The 21558-nt window shown below is 40.8% G+C and overlaps 1 protein-coding gene and 1 long non-coding RNA gene across 5 annotated transcripts; both read right to left on the bottom strand.

Annotated features, from left to right (window-relative positions):
* Positions 1 to 731: 731 nt before the first annotated feature.
* Positions 732 to 2346, bottom strand: LOC125572396. 2 transcript variants are annotated; one of them, XR_007313810.1, is made up of 2 exons: positions 1836 to 2346; positions 732 to 1018 (listed from the first exon to the last, which is right to left on the bottom strand). It is a non-coding gene; the product is annotated as an uncharacterized LOC125572396 (long non-coding RNA). The 2 variants fall into 2 exon arrangements; XR_007313811.1 differs by lacking the exon at positions 1836 to 2346 and adding an exon at positions 1368 to 1456.
* Positions 2347 to 5471: 3125 nt separating this feature from the next.
* Positions 5472 to 21532, bottom strand: LOC5512392 (sodium/hydrogen exchanger 9-like). 3 transcript variants are annotated; one of them, XM_048732698.1, is made up of 16 exons: positions 21035 to 21532; positions 19225 to 19409; positions 18716 to 18793; positions 17902 to 17978; positions 17516 to 17616; positions 16604 to 16709; positions 15680 to 15818; positions 15373 to 15478; positions 14735 to 14823; positions 14500 to 14613; positions 13814 to 13925; positions 12307 to 12460; positions 11894 to 11948; positions 9792 to 9874; positions 6492 to 6600; positions 5472 to 6179 (listed from the first exon to the last, which is right to left on the bottom strand). In XM_048732698.1, the coding sequence occupies exons 1-16, from the start codon at positions 21270 to 21272 to the stop codon at positions 6000 to 6002; spliced, it is 1926 nt and encodes a 641-aa protein (XP_048588655.1). In that variant the 5' UTR covers positions 21273 to 21532; the 3' UTR covers positions 5472 to 5999. The 3 variants fall into 3 exon arrangements, with proteins under 3 accessions (XP_048588655.1, XP_032237686.2, XP_048588654.1); XM_032381795.2 differs by lacking the exon at positions 21035 to 21532 and adding an exon at positions 20306 to 20763; XM_048732697.1 differs by lacking the exon at positions 21035 to 21532 and adding an exon at positions 20306 to 20763 and having other exon boundaries at positions 11903 to 11948.
* Positions 21533 to 21558: the final 26 nt, after the last annotated feature.

Below are 21558 nucleotides of genomic sequence, written 5' to 3'. Positions count from 1 at the left end.
ATGGGGAGTTGAAAGGGAGAAATGTGACTCTATTTGAAAAAATGTGAATCTACTTTAAAAAAATACATGAAAAAAATGCAATAATAGCTTGACTGAGCACTTTCCTAACATTTTCCCCTTTCCCTATTACCTTTAGGTTTGATATGAAACTTTTTTCTTTATAGATTTATTATTGAAAAAGCACAAGTTTGTTATTATCTTTATATAATTTATTAAGTAAGTACCTTGCCCTAATAAAAACCTTTTATAGAAGTTCCATTCATGTACACTACTACACCAGCACTAGGTAAATTCTGAACGGCTTTGCCCTTGCAAAGAAACAAATAATGGATGAAACAGCATTCCAAATATAAAATGACATAGTTAGATACACTTCAGGTGCCACTTACTAGTGATACTCCATCACCAAGGAAATTAAAATCCACAAATATACCTCAGTCATGCATTACATATTGGTGAACCCACCCTTTAGCATGGTGGCCTGCTGTTTATTTTATTTTATAGAAACCCTGCAGCTGGATCCACACATGCTAATGCTACTACAAAATTAAATGCAATCAAATGAAGGAAAACAAATTGACTTGGGAAGCAAATTAAAAACAAATCCTTGATATTACTGATTAGTGCTAAATGAAAATGTCTAATTTCAAACCTAACCTATTTTAATTCATTCAGGGTGTAGAGGGGAAACAGCAAATAATTATCAATTGCATATAAAAATAGTTAATAGAGAGAGAAAAAAGAAACTGGGACTATATTTTTGATAAAAACTTTAACAGTATTGCAACAACTTGATTGAGCACTCTCCTATCATTTCCCCTTTCCTCATTATCTTCAGGTTGATAAAAATGTTTTACAGATTTACAGTATCATTGACACAAAGTATCTTGCTCTAAAAACCCTATTACACTTATACTGCTGTATCAAAGTAAGAAAGCCCGGCTACATTTGCCTATTCTTATGTCTTCCAGCCCTTAGCATCAAGCACGACCCTCAGGTAGTCCTGGGTTGGTTTAACCTAAATAAAAGTGAAAACAATTAACTTGGGTATTTGTTTTTCTTTCAAATTAATATTTTTATCATCCCATTTATAACCTTACTAATTTTCCATACCTATTTGAATAAAAATAAATAAACACATTATATAGTATGCAAGATACAGACAATATAAGCTTGAGCAAAAAAAATATAGGTTGCATTTTTGGTTTTTATTTTCGATGAAAAAATTATCTTGTAACTGTAAAGTATTTATGATAATGTTGAAAAAGTTGATGTATCTTCAATACAGCAAATAAATCGAACAAGCTAAGTGTCATTGATATAGTAGCTAGACTACTACGTATTTCTGTCGTTAAATTCTTACTTACCGTGAGGAATATACGCCTAAATTTATAGAACTTGAAAGTAAGTATTTACGAATTTAACATCTTCATGGCGATTGCCAGTTGAATAAAAGCCATTGAAGTGCCAAAATTATAAACCAATCGGAATTCAATACACCAAAAACTGGAAATCGACTCTGCTGGCAGAGTCGACTCTGCTGGCAGAGTCGATTTCCAGTTTTTGGTGTATTGTATTCATTGTTCTGGTACGAGATCGCGACAGTTTGGGCTTTTTGATTCCAATCGGAATTCAAGTAGATGGTATTTTAGCCAATCAAAACAAGGATAGATGACATTGATATGTCATCTTGACGTCATACTAAAGCTGGTACGGTGTTTTAGTCTGAGCGATTGGTTTTGGGAAAAAAGCGAACAAACGAGCATTATAAAAGCACAACAATAAATGAAAAAAAAATGTCATATTCAAAATGCAAATCATCGTCAAAAACTCACCTTGGCAGTGTTTTTTTTGTCGCTTTATGTTTGTCGCCTAGTGGTTGTGTTCGCTTTGTGTTGTAAACCGTGATCTTTCTGCTAGGAACCCGTCAACACAAGTGAATGATTTTTATAGCTGAAAACAGACATCAATCCAAGGCCTTTTCCTCTCAGGATCACCTTACATAGATATAGACGTGAATGAATATAGAATGGTAGCGTAGAGCCTCTCCTCTTAGTCTTCTTTTTAGCTGCTGCTGCTGCAAAGGCGGGAATTTCCATCGGCTCGTACTTCAGACAAATGTTTTCTCAAAAACTTCAGCCCATTTGAATCCGCTTATTTTCTCATTAAATACTATTTTCAAGCTGCCTTTCTTCTGTGAACATACGAACTTTGCAGCACAAAGCGAGGCGGTAAAAAACACACAACAGCGTAAGATCGAGTGGGGCCTGGTAGTTGCACGATTGACTGGATGGATTGTGACACACAGGGTACCCGCGCGATGACCACCAAAACCAAGTCGCATAGCTATACAATATTTCTATACCTATGGAGCTCCGCACGCGGCCTGCGGCCGTGCTGGCTCCGCTAAAATCTAAGTTCCAATTGAAACCAACCCCGTCATTAAACTAGGACGACAAATTCTGTACCAAGTTCTTCCTTAAAGGGGTGTTCATAGATTCTTCTGATTCTGCTATCCCCTAGAGATGCCTCACTCTAATGGTTTCCCTAGAACGCCCAGACTATTTTCAAGTAAACGACAAGTCAATTGAGCGCTTTTATGTCGGTATCGAACGGTATCTCTTAGGGTAAAGAATTGCTGTTGACCACACCCAAATTGCTATTCTCGACGATCATCCATCGTCTGTCTATATGGACCCCCCCCCTCCCCCAGGGAACAAACCTTAAAGCTAGAGCATCCGTTTTCCAAATTGATTGGGATGGGGTTTATTAAAATAAGATAGCGAGTATCTAACATCCTGATTGTTTTACATTAAATCTGTTAAGGTGGCCACGGTAGCGTGCGTCGGACTGTTATTTGTCTAAATCTAAAATAAAAGCCATTATTATTTGTAAAGGAAAAGATGCCTGACTAAAGACCTTTCAAAAGCAAATCATCTGGAGAGTGCACGCAAGCGTAACGAAATCGCCGCCGTGAAAACGATCGGTCTTTCTCAAGTCGTCTACTTCGCGAGTTACCCGTATTGTGCTATACTATTTGGTCCAAGAACCACGTTAAGCGCGAGAACTCCTGGTTTGGATTTCTTGCGTTCCTATCTCTTTTTGCCAACAGTGCTCTTAACCCAACTCATCTACGCGTGCAGAACAGCAAGATTCCGGCGAGCCATTGAGCACTTTCGACAGGATCCCTTTGGTAAGAACGACACGTCGTCAACTCAAGGGACTGGGCGCGAGACCCGCAGCACTGAGAAGAATAACCACAATGCATTGTCGTACAGGAGTGACGGGAGAGGCAATAGCAGCGTTCGGCCGAAGCTGAAAGAGGACAGCAGAAAACACAAGATAGCTGAAGGGACGGCTTTAAAGGTCCACAACCTGGGCTTCGTAGCAGAAGCTGAATATGAGGAATGCACTGAAAAGGCAAACATGAATGGAACCTTGGGAGTTTTAAAAAAGAAGATTGCATATTGCACAAATCAAGTATCAAGCAATCTGCAGATGCCCTCCGGACGAGCGCGAAGACATTGTTTTCTTTAAAAGGACCGCCTTTCACAACTTTCGATGAACTCTCAACTGATGTGCCGAACAACGGGCCAAGTGCTGCCGTGAACGAATGGTTCACAGGAGAGACTGGTAAAAGTGTCGTCGAGAGTGAATCGTATATAAAGGTGCATTTAGTCGATGAGGAGGATAGTGTCTCATCGCATGGGTCCGATTATTCATCTGAATCTGTGGCTTCCATGGGAGCGGGGAAGGGCGGTGAAGTGTCGAGGCGGTGCAATAGTGGTCTGAACGTATTACAAGAAAGTCTCTCTTCACTTGATGTACAGGTTATAAGTATCTAGTTCCAAACAACATGTTATATTGCTCAGTATTAGTCGCCATATTTAAAAACCTCTCATATATAACATTTTTAATGAAAATGAATGGCAATCAAAGGGGCCATTGCTCGTTTGAAGAATAATTTTAGTGGTATTCAGGAAAGCTCGAAATCGGTAACAAATGTGCGTAATGATCAATAAACTATCCAGATTTACTCTGATCTTCCACTTACAACCTTGTCCCCAGGGTCTTCTGGGTAAATTTTAATATGGCGTAAGCTATAATTAACCCAAAATACCCTGAGGTAGAGGTTCTTCCACTTATATTATCAGTAAAGACAGTTTCAAATCAAGCGGGTGGAAATGGATCGTAAGTATTACTTTTTTAGTCACTCAAACTTTAATCTTGCATAGAGTTACTAGTCCGATTTTTTGCAAATAAAATTCACGGAAAATGTTTTTTTTTCTTTATCACACTTGGATGAAGCAAACAGTAAGATTTCACCCTTTTCAGATTTCTTCAACAATTTTCTGAATATAAGCATGAAAGTGCCTCTTCAAGATACAGAATTCAGATATTTTGAATGATAAAGAGCGACGTCTTAACAAGGCCTTACGCGAGCGCGCGAACAAATATCGATTAGATCTCGTGACCGGGAGAGCCATTGCATATTTGTGTTAGCGAATGCCACAACTACCTTGTAAGTTATTTGATTTCGTTTAGTTTTCCGTATTTTTACTGCTTATGTTATATTTCTGTAATTGATATGTACGTATTTGTTGATTAATAGGAACCAATTTTGGTCGAGTTATGAGTTGTCCTTTGATCGAATTTGTGATTTATGTGGCAAGAAAGCAAGACGGCGGCCACACAAATGGTCAAATGGTTAAATGAGCTCGTAGAATAGCGAGTTGTCGATCAAACCGCCTTGACCAATCAATTTTGTTTGTGTGCAATCAAATGGTTTTTAGTGCTTCACAGTAAACTGCAATGAATAGGCCATTCCAGCTATAAGCATGCGCGCGCACTCACCATGGAAACCTACCTCAACTACCGGCAAGCAGCGCGCGCTTCGTTTGGTGAAAGCTTAAAAATGTGCGCGCTGCATTCTGGTAGTTGAGGTAGGTTTCTATGGTAATGCGCGCAAACTTATAGCTGGAATGGCCTATTCATTGGTTGACTTACTCAAGTCCCAGGTCGACCTATGCCGGGGACAAAATCCTGAATTCTGGGTAGTCACAAAACTACGAATTCGAATATAAATATACACCTATTTCAATTAAGGTTGACCATAAGAAATGAAAAACGCTGAATGCCAAACACCACTGGTTAGGAAAAACAATTGAGGTTAAATTAAGTTTGTTGCGAGGCCCTTGTAAATAATGAACGCATTTTAAATACAAGAAAACATTATTATAGGCCAAACTGTGTTCCACTTTCCTTATAGCCAAACTTAATTGAAATAGGTGTATCTGCATTAGAAGAGTGTATTTAACTATAGTGTCCAAACTAAGCAACGACGTGGCTTCATGTAAGACCCCAACCTAGGTAAAGACCATGACTCAAATGAAGTTATGACAAGCGGGTGGGTAATATTTGTGGGTAATTGTCGTAGGTAATTCTGGCAATTGTTATAACCTCAAGTAAAATAGGAATGATAAAAGTTTTATTAAATGGCTAATATATATAGGTCATATATATGAATATAAATTCTGTGACAAGTTCGAGCTAAATTAAGAGATTTAGTAAACACATATTGAACAAGTAAACACAGAATATACACTACTGTAACCGACGTGACGTAACCAGCTATCGTAAAAAAGCTACTTAAACAGTACGCACTATACTACTTGGGGGTATTCATTTCGTTTGAATCAAGGTACTGTACATAATTATTTCACATGGATTGAAGTTACAATAAAAAACTAATGTCAAGGCTCTAAATTAAAACTATATAAACTGTTGCCAACGATTTATTTGAATTTTTTTGATCGTTAACAATGGAGGACAAAAGAAAATTAGGAACCATTTACTCTTACAATCTGTCACGCCGGTACGACCATTTTGTGACGCCCCAAAGTCCTGAATCGCTGCATGCTCCAACCTTAAATTGATTTAATGAGCTAACTGATTGTTGTCTACTTTACATAATTACACTAGCCCCCAGGACTACACGCTCATATCCTGGCTGGGTTGATAGCGCCTAGTCCCAGGTCCCCCTCGTCCATGTCCATAGTGTCATTAGGGGCGTGAAAACTGTCACTGCTCGGCCGAATCATAATCTCCTGATTTCGGCGAAATTCCAGCTCCCCCTCCACCACCACCAGGTCTTCATCACTCGGCATTTCGGACGCAGGCTGAAGTGAGTGAAGTATGTGAGTTGTCAAATCACGGTTGGTCATTTGTCTTGCGTGACATTTTAAAAATGATTTATAATACTTTAGATAATAATTTTAACGTTAGACACGAAGAACTAATTTATTCCCCAAATTAGCTACCCGAGGTTCTAATTCCCTGTACCTACTTCCTAGACAGAAATAGCTCCTACTTCCTAGACAGAAATTCCAAAGCAATAGCTTCCATCAAGTCACAAACGAAAGCTGCTCCCTCACAATGCAGGATTCTGATTCCCAAAAGAGATGAAGGCCCAGTTCCCCTCAGGACAATACCTTAGCCTCAAAGTCCCTGTTGTCTAGTATCCTGGCCAGAGGTTGACAGCACCCTGGAAGCACATCCTTTAGCGGTGGCCCGACACCTGTGAACAGCGGCTTCATGTACCTGAACAAGAGTCAAGGGGCCTCAACAACTCAACCAGCCACACCCACCTACGACTGTAACTACACCCACACCCCCTCACCCATTTTACACCTATACCCACATCCTTCTACACCTATACCAACAGTCTCCTGAACCTTTACCTACACCCTCCAATATCTATACCCACACCTCCTACACCTATACCAACAGTCTCCTGCACTTATATCCACACCCTCTTACAACTATACCCGAACCCTTCTACACCTTTACCTACACCCTCCTACACCTTTACCTACACCCTCCAACACCTATACCCACACCCTCCTACACCTATACCAACAGTCTTCTGCACTTATATCCACACCCTTCTACAATTTTACCTACACCCCCTACACCTTTACCTACACCCTCCAACATCTATACCCACACCCTCCTACACCTATACAAACAGTCTCCTGCACTTATATCCACACCCTTCTACACCTTTACCTACACCCTCCTACATCTATACCCACACCCTCCTACACTCATATTGAAACCCTCCAACACCTATACCCCAACCTACTGCATCTATACCCACTCCCTTTTACACCTATACCTACTGCCTCCTACACCTATACCTACACCCTCCTACACCTATACCTACACCCTCCCACACCTATAGCCACACCGTCGTGCACCTATACAAACAGTCTCCTGCACCTATACCTACACCCTCCTACACCTATACCTACACCCTCCTACACCTATACCTACACCCTCCTACACCTATACCTACACCCTCCTACACCTATAGGCACACCCTCCTACACCTATAGCCACACCCTCCTACACCTATAGCCACACCCTCCTACACCTATACCTACACCCTCCTACACCTATACTTACACCCTCCTACACCTATACCTACACCCTCCTACACCTATACCTACACCCTCCTACACCTATACCTACACCCTCCTACACCTATACCTACACCCTCCTACACCTATACCTACACCCTCCTACACCTATACCTACACCCTCCTACACCTATACCTACACCCTCTTACACCTATACCTACACCCTCTTACACCTATACCTACACCCTCCTACACCTATACCTAAACCCTCCTACACCTATACCTACACCCTCCTACACCTATACCTACACCCTCCTACACCTATAGGCACACCCTCCTACACCTATAGGCACACCCTCCTACACCTATAGGCACACCCTCCTACACCTATACCTACACCCTCCTACACCTATACCTACACCCTCCTACACCTATACCTACACCCTCCTACACCTATAGGCACACCCTCCTACACCTATACCTACACCCTCCTACACCTATACCTACACCCTCCTACACCTATACCTACACCCTCCTACACCTATACCTACACCCTCCTACACCTATACCTACACCCTCCTACACCTATAGGCACACCCTCCTACACCTATAGGCACACCCTCCTACACCTATAGGCACACCCTCCTACACCTATACCTACACCCTCCTACACCTATACCTACACCCTCCTACACCTATACCTACACCCTCCTACACCTATACCTACACCCTCCTACACCTATACCTACACCCTCCTACACCTATACCTACACCCGCCTACACCTATAGGCACACCCTCCTACACCTATACCTACACCCTCCTACACCTATAGCTACACCCTCCTACACCTATATCTACACCCTCCTACACCTATACCTACACCCTCCTACACCTATAGGCACACCCTCCTACACCTATAGCTACACCCTCCTACATCTATAGCCACACCCTCCTACACCTATACCTACACCCTCCTACACCTATACCTACACCCTCCTACACCTATAGCCACACCCTCCTACACCTATACCTACACCCTCCTACACCTATACCTACACCCTCCTACACCTATAGGCACACCCTCCTACACCTATACCTACACCCTCCTACACATATACCTTCACCCTCCTACACCTATACCTACACCCTCCTACACCTATAGGCACACCCTCCTACACCTATACACACACCCTCCTACACCGATACCTACACCCTCCTACACCTATACCTACACCCTCCTACACCTATACCTACACCCTCCTACACCTATAGTCACACCCTCCTACACCTATAGTCACACCCTCCTACACCTATACCTACACCCTCCTACACCTATACCTACACCCTCCTACACCTATACCTACACCCTCCTACACCTATACCTACACCCTCCTACACCTATAGGCACACCCTCCTACACCTATAGGCACACCCTCCTACACCTATAGGCACACCCTCCTACACCTATAGGCACACCCTCCTACACCTATAGGCACACCCTCCTACACCTATAGGCACACCCTCCTACACCTATACCTACACCCTCCTACACCTATACCTACACCCTCCTACACCTATACCTACACCCTCCTACACCTATACCTACACCCTCCTACACCTATACCTACACCCGCCTACACCTATAGGCACACCCTCCTACACCTATACCTACACCCTCCTACACCTATACCTACACCCTCCTACACCTATAGCTACACCCTCCTACACCTATATCTACACCCTCCTACACCTATACCTACACCCTCCTACACCTATAGGCACACCCTCCTACACCTATAGCTACACCCTCCTACATCTATAGCCACACCCTCCTACACCTATACCTACACCCTCCTACACCTATACCTACACCCTCCTACACCTATAGCCACACCCTCCTACACCTATACCTACACCCTCCTACACCTATACCTACACCCTCCTACACCTATAGGCACACCCTCCTACACCTATACCTACACCCTCCTACACATATACCTTCACCCTCCTACACCTATACCTACACCCTCCTACACCTATAGGCACACCCTCCTACACCTATACACACACCCTCCTACACCGATACCTACACCCTCCTACACCTATACCTACACCCTCCTACACCTATACCTACACCCTCCTACACCTATAGTCACACCCTCCTACACCTATACCTACACCCTCCTACACCTATACCTACACCCTCCTACACCTATACCGACACCCTCCTACACCTATACCTACACCCTCCTACACGTACACCAATCCACCCTCAGTCACTATATCGACACCGTCCTAAAACTATACTCACGCCCTCCTGCACCTGTACCGAAAGCCTTCCTACACCTTGAACACTGAAAAAGGATACTTGATATCGAAGTTGTACCACAACCGGAAGATCCAGGCTCTCTCAAACTGTGCAGTCTGTGCTCGCAAATCACCACCTTCCTCCTACAAACATGACGTAACAGACACGTCGTCAAACTTTTGTGATTAGCTGATCGGTTGAAGTTGGTACAGCTTTGGAAAACGCACACCCGACGTTGAGATGTCTGTCCATTTAAGGGTCAATTTTTTAGTAAACTTTGAAATAAGGGTTTTGTATCCTGATATGTATGTCACTGAGCAAATCTGAAAAGGGCCGTATCTTATACCCCGCGTCGTGTGCGTTTTGCATAGATACACTTAAAGAAATAGTGCGTATGATAGGAAATACGTTAGCGAAGCACTGTACTGATTAATGAAATAACTCGTTAGATCATTTAAGATCAGAATAAGTCAACGTGGAACGATTAAAATGATCATTCTTCCGAGAAACGATATTTAAGTACTATTGAAAACATTAAAATCAAAACGCAAGGTTATTTGGATAAATCTGACTGATATATTCACTAGAGTCAGTTCGCATTAGCTTCATTAACGGACAATGAAATAAAAGCTTCTAGTACGGCGATTAGCATTAGAGTTCAGAATTAGAGGTTTGATGATCGCGACAGGTGGATATGGGAGTGCTTGCCGCGGATTTAACGTGCTTTAACTTTAAATGGATTTATTTTGCTTATTCTAACTTAGATCTATGTGTATTATCTGCAATTTATGAAATTACAAGCGCATTTCTGGTGTATTGCACATTTTATGGTAATGGTAAGGAATAGATGGCAATTGAGAGATATAAATATATTTAGATGGTTATTTCAAGATTTTGACGCATTATATGCCTTCCAAAGTTAAATAAAAACAATAACAAAGGTGTTGCTGACAAGGGAACTTTAAGCTTGAATATTTCACTGCTATTATTATCCTTTTTTATGTTTCTACGCTTATATTTTTTTAACAACACTCAAATATGGTGTAACTAAAAAATCATGTAAACGCTTCACCTCATTTTTAATTTTTTGATCTTTTTTTTCAATTGTAAGTTGGTTAATCAGTCATTTATCAATGACCACGACGTATATCAAAGCAACCATTTTGTTAACTTTGGTAAATACATTTGATTGACAGCCGAGTGTTCAGAAAGACCGACTGATTGACAGCCGAGGGTTTAGAGAGACAGACTGATTGACAGCCGAGGGTTTAGAGAGACCGACTGATTGACAGCCGAGGGTTTAGAGAGACCGACTGATTGACAGCCGAGGGTTTAGAGAGACAGACTGATTGACATTTGGATGTTTAGCGAGACCGAACGATTGACAGCCGAGTGTGAACAGAGACCGACTGATTGACAGCCGAGGGCCTAGAGAGACCAACTGATTGACAGCTTAGGGTTTAGAGAGTCCTACTGATCGACAGCCGTTAAGAGAGACCGACCGATTGACAGCCGAGTGTTAAGAAAGACCAACTGATTGACAGCTGAGTGTTAAGAGAGACTGACTGATTGACAGCCAAGGGTTTATAGAGACTGACTGATTGACAGCTGAAGGTTTAGGGAGACTGACTGATTGACAGCCGAGGGTTTAGAGAGACCAACTGATTGACAGCCGAGTGTTAAGAAAGACCAACTGATTGACAGCTGAGTGTTAAGAGAGACTGACTGATTGACAGCCAAGGGTTTATAGAGACTGACTGATTGACAGCCGAGGGTTTAGAGAGACCAACTGATTGGCAGCCGAGGGTTTAGAGAGACCAACTGATTGACAGCTGAGGGTTTAGAGAGACCAACTGATTGATAGCAGAGTGTTTAGAGAGACCGACTGATTGACAGCTGAAAGTTTAGAGAGACCGACTGATTGACAGCTGAAGGTTTAGGGAGACTGATTTAAAGCCGAGGATTTAGAGAGTCCAATTGATTGACAGCCGAGTGTTTAGAGAGACCAACTGATTGACAGCTGGGTGATTAGAGAGACCGAATGATTGACATTTGAGAGTTTATAGAGCCTCCGACTGATCAGTCGAGGGTTGATAGAGCCTGACTGTTTGACAGTTAAACATTTAAACAGTCCGTTGCAAGCACTCCCCAAAACAACGTACAGTGCAGACCGGTAAAAACTTGGGCTGCTCCTCCTCCTCGGGATTGACGCCCACTCTGAAACAGAAAATAGGCAAGATGAGCTAAGGGAGAGGGGGAGGGATGGTATGGGGGCTCGTCGGTGTTAAATTAATGCGAGTTCAAGGGAAGAGGTGACAGCTTTTAAGTGGACAAGGAATGCACATTTACACATTTTGGGACTCTTATTTATCATCATCATTATTTCTATTGACATTGTCAACATCATTCTTTGCGTTATCATGAAAAGCTTTACAATCATTATCATAATCATTGACTTTCTTAGGAACTCAATTAGACTTATTCGGCTACTAAAGCTTTACATGTTTCATTAGCATTGATTTATAAAAACATTTGCCACAAAAGTCGGATCCAAATTCGCATAATGAAGCTCTACCTGATCTTGAGGTAAGAGAGTACAGATAGGGTAGAGCCCCCATTGATTACGACAGTGATTAGAACAATCATGAGTACAGTAGTAAGCATCATCTGTCTGGGGACAGACTCGGTGTTACGCATGGCTAGAGCGAAGGCAACAGCACCTCGAAGACCTGAAACCACAGAACATTGGAGATGAGATATAAGACGTCACAGTGTAGCATGAAAAAAAAACAGTTGCAACTAGGCTCGTCTTGCTGATAATACTTTTTTGTTCATGACATGTTATGACGTCATCGTGTGAGTGCCCCTTGGTCATCGTCTAAGGGTAGTAAGTACCCCTTGTTTATAGTCTAAGAGTAGCATGTACCCCTTGTCGATAGACTAAGGGTAGCAAATACCCCTTGACCATCATCTAAGGGTAGTAAGTACCCCTTGTTTATAGTTTAAGAGTAGCATGTACCCCTTGTCGATAGACTAAGGGTAGCAAATACCCCTTGGTCATCGTCTAAGGGTAGTAAGTACCCCTTGTTTATAGTCTAAGAGTAGCATGTACCCCTTGTCGATAGACTAAGGGTAGCAAATTCCCCTTTGGCCATCATCTAAGGGTAGTAAGTACCCCTTGTTTATAGTATAAGAGTAGCATGTACCCCTTGTCGATAGACTAAGGGTAGCAAATACCCCTTGACCATCATCTAAGGGTAGTAAGTACCCCTTGTTTATAGTCTAAGAGTAGCATGTACCCCTTGTCGATAGACTAAGGGTAGCAAATACCCCTTGACCATCATCTAAGGGTAGTAAGTACCCCTTGTTTATAGTATAAGAGTAGCATGTACCCCTTGTCGATAGACTAAGGGTAGCAAATACCCCTTGACCATCATCTAAGGGTAGTAAGTACCCCTTGTTTATAGTCTAAGAGTAGCATGTACCCCTTGTCGATAGACTAAGGGTAGCAAATACCCCTTGACCATCATCTAAGGAAAGCAAATCCCCTTGCCATCGTCTAAGGGTAGCAAATACCCCTTGGCCATCATCTAAGGGTAGCAAGTACCCCTTGGCCATCGTCTAAGGGTAGCAAATACCCCTTGGCCATAGTCTAAGTGTAGCAAATATCCCTTGACCATCATCTAAGGGTAGCAAGTACACCTTGGTCATCCTCTAAGTGTAGCAAATACCCCTTGGCCATCACCTAAGGGTAGTAAATACCCCTTGGCCATGGTCTATGGGTAGCAAGTACCCCTTGGCCATGGTTTAAGGGTAGCAAGTACCCCTTGGCCATGGTCTAAGGCTAGCAAGTACTCCTTGGCCATGGTCTAAGGGTAGCAAGTACCCCTTGGCCATGGTCTAAGGGTAGCAAGTACCCCTTGGCCATCCTCTTAGGGTAGCAAGTACCCCTTTACCATCGTCTTAGTGTAGCAAGTACCCCTTGTCTTTCTTGACCATCATCTAAGGGAAGCAAGTACCCCTTGGCCATTGTCTTAGGGTAGCAAATACCCCTACAATCAACATGGTTTTGCTTTACATACCTGAGAAGAACATCATGTGTTGAAGATTGTAAGGGATTTTTCTATTTCTCCCCAGATTAAGTAGAAATGATAGTGGGTAAATGTTGAGAAACCTGCCGATGGCTATCCCTATCTATGCAATGTTAAGGGTATACTGTAAATCAGATTCTATAGTAGGATATGCAGATATAAACAATTCAGGATTTTTAAAAAATTTAGAAAAGATCTTAAAGAATTCAAGGTAGTAGCATTCTACATGAGATAAAATCAGATTATTTTATATTATTTTTTAAGTTTTTTAATTTTAAGTTGTCCTTTTTAAATGAAAGATAAAAGGTTTGTCTGACCAAGCCAAAAACCCATAATTACCTTCATAATCACGGTCCCCTCATCCCCATATCATAACAATTATCATACTCATTTTACAGTAGAACTTAAAAAAACATAAAAACATTAAAGCTTGGTTCTCACTAGTACGCAAGTGCAAGTGTAAGCGCAAACGGAAGCACAATACAAGAGAGAATCGGTCAAACACAAGCGCAAGCGCAAGAAAATCAAGCAGTTGCGTTCTCTTGCGCTTTGTGCTAGTGAGAATCGGAAAACTACATGCGTTCCACTTACACTTACGTCCCAGTGAGAACTAACCTAAACATTACTACCGGTATGTACTAAAATAATGCTCATTGATACTAAAATAGAAAGGATACAAAACACCAGGCTATAAATCCAGGCTTCCATTGGTGATATTCAAATGTAAACACAGAAAGACCCATGTATGAAAATATGAAGTTTTCTGCCAGAAAATTTAGAAGGGCAAAAATCTGTTGGGACAAAAAATGTAACTGGAATGTGGTTATTGTCTATTTAACAAATGGAAAAAGCAGATATTTGTATGTAAATCACATCTTGATATGAATTCCTCATAATGTCAATGTTACTTACCTGTTTTGTATTGTGTTTAGACTCATCAGATAAATTGTTGTAAGTATAATGAGCTTGTGAAATGCCACAAAATAGAACTGCCACAATTCCTGTGAGAAAAGCAAAAAAAAAAAATATTTGTATTGTAACAGAAAATCATTTGCTTGGATATAATTTGGGTATAGTTGAAACAGAGAATTAGATCAGATTATAACTAATGACATAAAAAATATTTATAAAAGGAGACAGTGAGAGGGGTATCAAATACCCTGGCCACACCCTTGATATGTAGTCACAGGGGCGGATCATGGATTTAAAAATGTGGGGTGAATGATGGCCAGATTGACAGCTTATAACTGATCCAGTGGTTTTTTGGTAGGTCACATACCGTAGATCTATCGATAATTCAAGCTGAGTTGAATTTGTCACGTCAGCAAAGTCAAGCAGGCGATGGCACATGAACAGTACCTCCCGTCCCTCAGACATTTATTTTCTTCAAACAAAGTGACTTTCAATGTGAGGGGGTTTTGACCCCAGACAGAGCAGTTGCTACTAATGACTCAAACAAATATTTCTAACAACAAAACTCTCAAAAAGGGGAAGGGGGTCAAAGGACCCCCTAGCCCCACCCTAGTGCTTCAAGCTCTGTTTGAACAAACCTGTTAATCCTGCTGCTTCTGCCATTAAGAAGGTTGACCAAGAAAGCAAAAAGAACAGTGCAGTTTCTAGAAGTGGGAAGTCTGATATTTTGGTAAGTTTTGTTATCTATGTTTTAGTAAAGGAATAATCAGTGGGTGTTCTACTGTATGTAAGTAATGTATATGAAGGATGTCACAGTTAATTGTTTGAGACCACCTTTTTTATATTATTTTGTTCCATGGACCTGCCAAAAAAGACAACTTATAGGCCTAGGGTATGTATAGCCCTCTAATATCATAAACAATTGTACTTTATAACAAAGGATACAAGAGCAGTGACAAGCCCCATTAGAAATCCTAGGAAGAATGAACCAGAGAACACTCCAATGAAGACCCCGACAGAAGAGAAGAACTTGTCAACTTGGAACACACCGGATGCATTATCAAGGAGATAAGACTCTATAGACCTGGGAACAGGGAAACAAGCTCGACTAGTGTCTTACAGAACAACTAAATGTATCAACAGACACAATTCAGTAGATCTACTGTATCTTGTTTCTAAATGCATGGATGTCCCTGACTCGCAACTGCCAGCAAATTTTGTTGGATGCAAAAGAGCTCAAAGCTGGCTGAAATGTTGCTTTATGCACATTTTTAACTTGAATTTGTGCATTATTTCACTGGCTCAATAGTGTAGACAACTGGCAGACAACCATTTAAATGGATTAAGCAATTCGGCATTTTTCATAACATAGTTAATAGAGGCCTATTAACTATGTTCACACTTAGTCTAAAAAGCTTCTAAAAAAAGTGTCAAATACTATCAATGACATAACATGGTAATACTATATACAGTACATTGCTGACAAAATCTACTATCACAAACAAATGCTTCTTCGCCTCATCTTCATTTTGTGTTGTGTAAACAGTAAACTCCTACTTGTGCGACTGTATTTAGTTGACTTTTTTCCATGCCAACAATCCAGGTTAAGACATGTTATGTAAATGTGTGTTCTTAAATGTGGGACTGTACTTTGTTTCAGTATGTTGACTTGGAGTTTTTCTATATGCAGACTATCCAGGTTATGACATGTGATGTAAATGTGCATTATACATACAGGGGAACCCTAGATACTCAAGCTCTGATAACTTAGGCTCCCCTCAAACTGGAGATGTTCTTTATCTTGAGCATCATGTATAATTGTGGTCTGAAGAAAAAGCAATGGCTACCATTAATTATCCTAAAGCTTACCTAAACAATACAATAGCAACAGCGTCATTCATCACGCTTTCACCAAACACCAATGCATAAAGATCCACGTCCACATGGAGGTCATGAAAGATAGCCAGAATGGTCACTGAAAACACAAAGGAAATACAGTAGTTACAGGGTGGGGCCCATGGAAACACCTTATACAGTACCGTAGGATTCAGGTGGCCCAGTGTGTTAATGCCTCAGCATAAATATGTGACTTCTCACCTCTGATGAAATGGGTTAGATTCCCGGTTGAGACATGGATAGTATCTGTTTCTCAGCCGTGAATTTGACTTGTTAAAGGATGTGAGCATATGCCTGGTACACACTAGTGACATAACGACATAATGACATAGGCGCGTGCACCCTTATGTTCATATGTTCAAGTGTGAATGGTTCGACATTTTGACATATAAGTGAAAAAAACATGTTTTTTCTTTCATGTCATTATGTCCATGTCCTTATGTCGGGCTTGAAAGAGTGCTTGCGCCATTGTTGTTATGCCGTTATGTCACTAGTATGCACCAGGCATTACTAGAATCTTCTGTTTCTCAATATCAAGATGGGACATTCTAATACATATGTTAGGATTCTAAACGTGAATATGGTTTATAATGCTTGATTGAACATTTGAATATCTTGATATATTATAATATCTATTGCTTGACTGATATTGTTCCAATTAGTTATCACAGCTTTCCAATTCGAATTGTCCAGGGATCAAAGGAAAACAATTCAGCCATTCTGACTGAAGGTATTGGGCACAGTACACATTGCTGTGACCATTGTGAAACTGATATTCCATGCAATGAAAACTAATCAGCACATCGGGATAAATTAGGGCACAGTGGCCCTAACATGCATTGTTGGAACCGATAATCCTGTCTTAAGTTAAAAAATGTGTCATACCTGGATCTGTGGCTGATATAAGCGCACCAAACAGTAGACATTCCAGGAAATCAAAGTCCTTGTACACTGTTGCAAACTTTGTGTATGCATACACTATCACCCTAAACAATAATAATAATAATGTAATACGTAACTTGTCCATCCTATGTGTTCTGACTGGTGCCTCTTATTCAGTTTATTGTAAATGAACTGCCAAAGGCAGTTAAATAAACAAACATATCTATCTATCTAGAAATCAGCTGTCAAAATAGTTCACACTATAAACATTCCTTACTCCCTCCTTCTACTATACCGTCCCTGGATTCCTGATAAATACCTTGCAGGCACTAACTATAGTTTATAGTAACTAAAATTCTGGCATCAATTGTGATGAAGAGTAAACTTACCCAAATACCATGCAGGAAATTGTAGTGCCAGCAAAAGCATATGCTAGGATAGCCCCAATATTCCTAAAAAAGAATCTCTAGGAAAACAAAACATAAAACAATATAAACATGGGATAACATGAATATCAAAAGATAGCTCTTCCCCTTTTAACAGCTCAACAACTGTGAAGTGCAAACAAAATATATATTGCATGAATGTTGTACATATGTACAGTACAAGTATGTTCAGTTATCTGGTCAAACTCATGCCCATGCCAAGATGCTCCCAACTGCATCACAGAAAGCTTTTGCCTCTGGAACAGAATGCATGCTCCTGCATTGTAGAATGCAATCTATCAGAGTAAATATCAAACTATTTCTTGAGAGGCGAGTGGTAGTGGATACTGTTTAGATGTGAAGCATTGTTGCAACTTTGCCATTCGATCCCCTACTAGCACCCATAATCACAACCAAACCAAACAGAAACACTTGTGTACTTTGTTTGAAAACTATTCTTGATACTAAGAGGATAGAGAGGCTACTTTGAACCTATAGTGCTTAGTTTATAATGTCTCGAGTTTCATCAACATTGAAAATCAAAAGATTCAGCTCTTTTACTGTTGTCACTTTTTTCTTATGCTTCATAATGCTTTTGCATGTGCCCCCAGTACCCCACCCACTAAGGTCCTGTTTTGCCTTGATAATGGAATGTAAGCACCCACAATGCTGGCTAACTCATGGAACGAAAAGGCTCTAAGGTCAGTTTTCGTGTGAGTTGTCAAACATAAATAAATTGGACATCAAGGTAAATATGACAGCCAGTACACATATTAACCTTTTTCATATCATAACCAGCAAAGAATATAATTGGTGGAAGAAGAACAAAGAAGAAGATCTCAGGATCAAACACAGCCTACAAAACAAAAACGTAGACAGAACTTAGTGAGCTGCACAGAACTTTTACCATCCCTACAAGCCATAGCAAAGAGGTAATGTTTAATCTGAAACATGTATCCCCTTGCAAATAAAATCTAGATCTCTCCCAAAATCATCATGTTCCTTGAAAGGCACTTTAGGGGAGGTGCTTATATCAAAATCCTCCCAGAACCAAAGGAAAACTTTATAATGATAAAATGTGGTGGTACTGTAGGTAGAGGTATTGCAACCCAGAAGGCATAATCTGCACCAAACATTTTGAAGCACAGTAATGTATTATACAAATCTGTCAGAATAAAAACGGGAAGACTAGTAAGTAACATGGACTTGTCTGTGTTAATATTTTCAGGTAGTACTGCCCTGCGCTTATTTAGGGAAGGGGCTTATTCAAGTGATTACAGAATATACCTTTTCCTCTAACTCTCCTCCCCCTTCTGTGGGTAACACAGGGCCAGAGAGTTTATAAGAGTATCTGGTTCCATTTTGTACTTGCATCCAGATAATATCCTTGGCGCCAGGCATGGTACAGTTAACTGTATAATGGGATTTCTTTATGCCACCAGCATATTTAATCACTAAGCCAGTTATCATTCCTAAAGTACAAGAAAATTGATTTAGCATGTTATTTGATAAACATGATAATTCTCCTGTAAACCTTTATCTTCTAGAGCTTTATGTTATCTTTTAGTGTATGCAATTTGCTTGACCTTCCGCTTTTTTTACTTAGTAGCCAGATTTCAGACATGACATTCACTATAACCATATCTCTCTCAAGGTTCAAAAAAGGGTGGGAAGGGAGGGGTTCAAGGGGGGGGGGGGGGGGGGGGGGGCAAATTCCCCACTGGGCAACAAAGATCAAGGAAGTGAATAATGATTAGACAGTAACAAAATTGGAGTGGTTAGCTACTGTACATATCAGCTATATACTAGATCTAGTTTTTTTAATGAAGACATGAAAATAAATTCATTCCACTTTTTATATATAAGATTATTGTTATATAAACATATAATGAAATAGTCAAAATATTGCAATTGCTATAATATTGAAGTTATTTCAAGAAAGACAGCTTTAAAATAAGCGCTTTTTGTCTAATAACAGTTTCGTATTCTACTAAGATCACGCCATGTGGTTAGATATGACATGACATTTGAGCATTTCCGGGAACATCAGCACAAACAACAACACCTGTCCAACTGAAGACGCAAAATTGCACGAAGCACGCAAGTTAGACCACTAGAAATATCTTAAACAAACAACCAAGGCCTCGTACAGGAGATTCTGAGGTATTCAGTAGTTTCAGAGATTTTAAAAACTGTGTTCTTGACTTGTGTGAGGTCTGGAATCTCTCGATTCGTCAAAGAAGAGAGGGGATTGAATGTCGTTTTTGGTCAAAGACGGGAGCGGCTTTACAAACATCTCAAAGACCAGTTCCGGGTAAACAAGTAGTCACAGCTTATTCATATAAACTCGCAGATACTACAAGCCTACCGTAAATCATGCATACGCCAGTCTCGTGAAGAAACCGGAACCTCTTTACTTTGAACAACCAAATGGTCAACACAGTGACGATAAGCAGAGCCATCATAAGCAACAAGAACGCTGTGTCAAGCTTGCTGTACGTGCTTTCCTTTCTTGAGGCTTTTTTCTCTAGTTTTCTTCCTAGGTCGTCACTCGCGAGAGCGCTATGCAATGAAAGCATCATCATAGCAAGAGATGCCGCAACTTGACACAACCTTCCCCCGGCCGCCATGATGGAAAATCAGCCACTAGTGCCAGACCCCGCGCAACACGAATGCTTTATCAAAAATATAAGGTTGTACGACAAAAAACCCTCACTAGTATAGGTAAAGTTTTCGTGATGAAAACTTCTACATGATATTTTTCGTAAGTACCGAGCAAGTTTAACTTGTGGTGTGTCGAAACTATTGATTGGGAAGTGGTGGTGGTGGGGGGAGGGGTTGGAATAACATTCCCCCCCCTTCCCTTCCCTTGAGAGCTACAAAGCCGCTACGCAGGCTAACACATACACACATTTAGCAAGGCTGGAGATCTCAAGCGATTTCAATTTAACAATCTGTTGTCTGGGCAATTACCCCACGTGTCCGAAGATGCCATATTAAGAATATTAAAATAATACAATTTAAAAGAGTCTCAAAAGCTAGTGTAAATAAAATAAAAAAATGATATGAAAAAATATAGAAAATTTAGAATACTTACCATACGCAAGAGCCAGTCCAGTGTAGTGAACGTACCAAAAACGATAGCGCTTGAAAATCCATTGAGTTATGATTGTTAACAGCAGAAGTCCAATGTAGATTAGCAGATTAATGCTGTCGAGTTCGTGGCCTCTAGTAGTTTTTCTATCCCAGTGCTTCTCCAGTCCCTTGGCGCCCCATGCAGGCCCAACTCGCTCAACTATGACCAAAAGGCCGCATATTACGGACATATATGCCATTTGTTCCTAAGTGAAGCTTGACGATAGAACCTTTGCCCAGGAATAAATTAATGTTGTTTTTAAAAATGCAAGAAAATTAAAACATTCTATAGTCGTTATATATCAGCTGTCTAGAGTGATATTTGGCTAATTTAATATTTTGGTAGCCGCATTATTCAGTTCCCCGCCACTGATATCAGTTTATGTTCGCCCAAGGGCCACATCTGAAGTAGTTTTAGCTGTTAAACATACTCGTGTTTCTCTTGGGATAAACTCTATACACCTGTCTTCTCATTTAATAATCTTA

The sequence above is a fragment of the Nematostella vectensis genome, chromosome 9 (genome assembly GCF_932526225.1).
Source record: "Nematostella vectensis chromosome 9, jaNemVect1.1, whole genome shotgun sequence".
Lineage (NCBI taxonomy): Eukaryota > Metazoa > Cnidaria > Anthozoa > Actiniaria > Edwardsiidae > Nematostella > Nematostella vectensis.
Note: the sequence above shows the minus strand (reverse complement) of the source record. Positions and strands in the feature narration are given on the sequence as shown.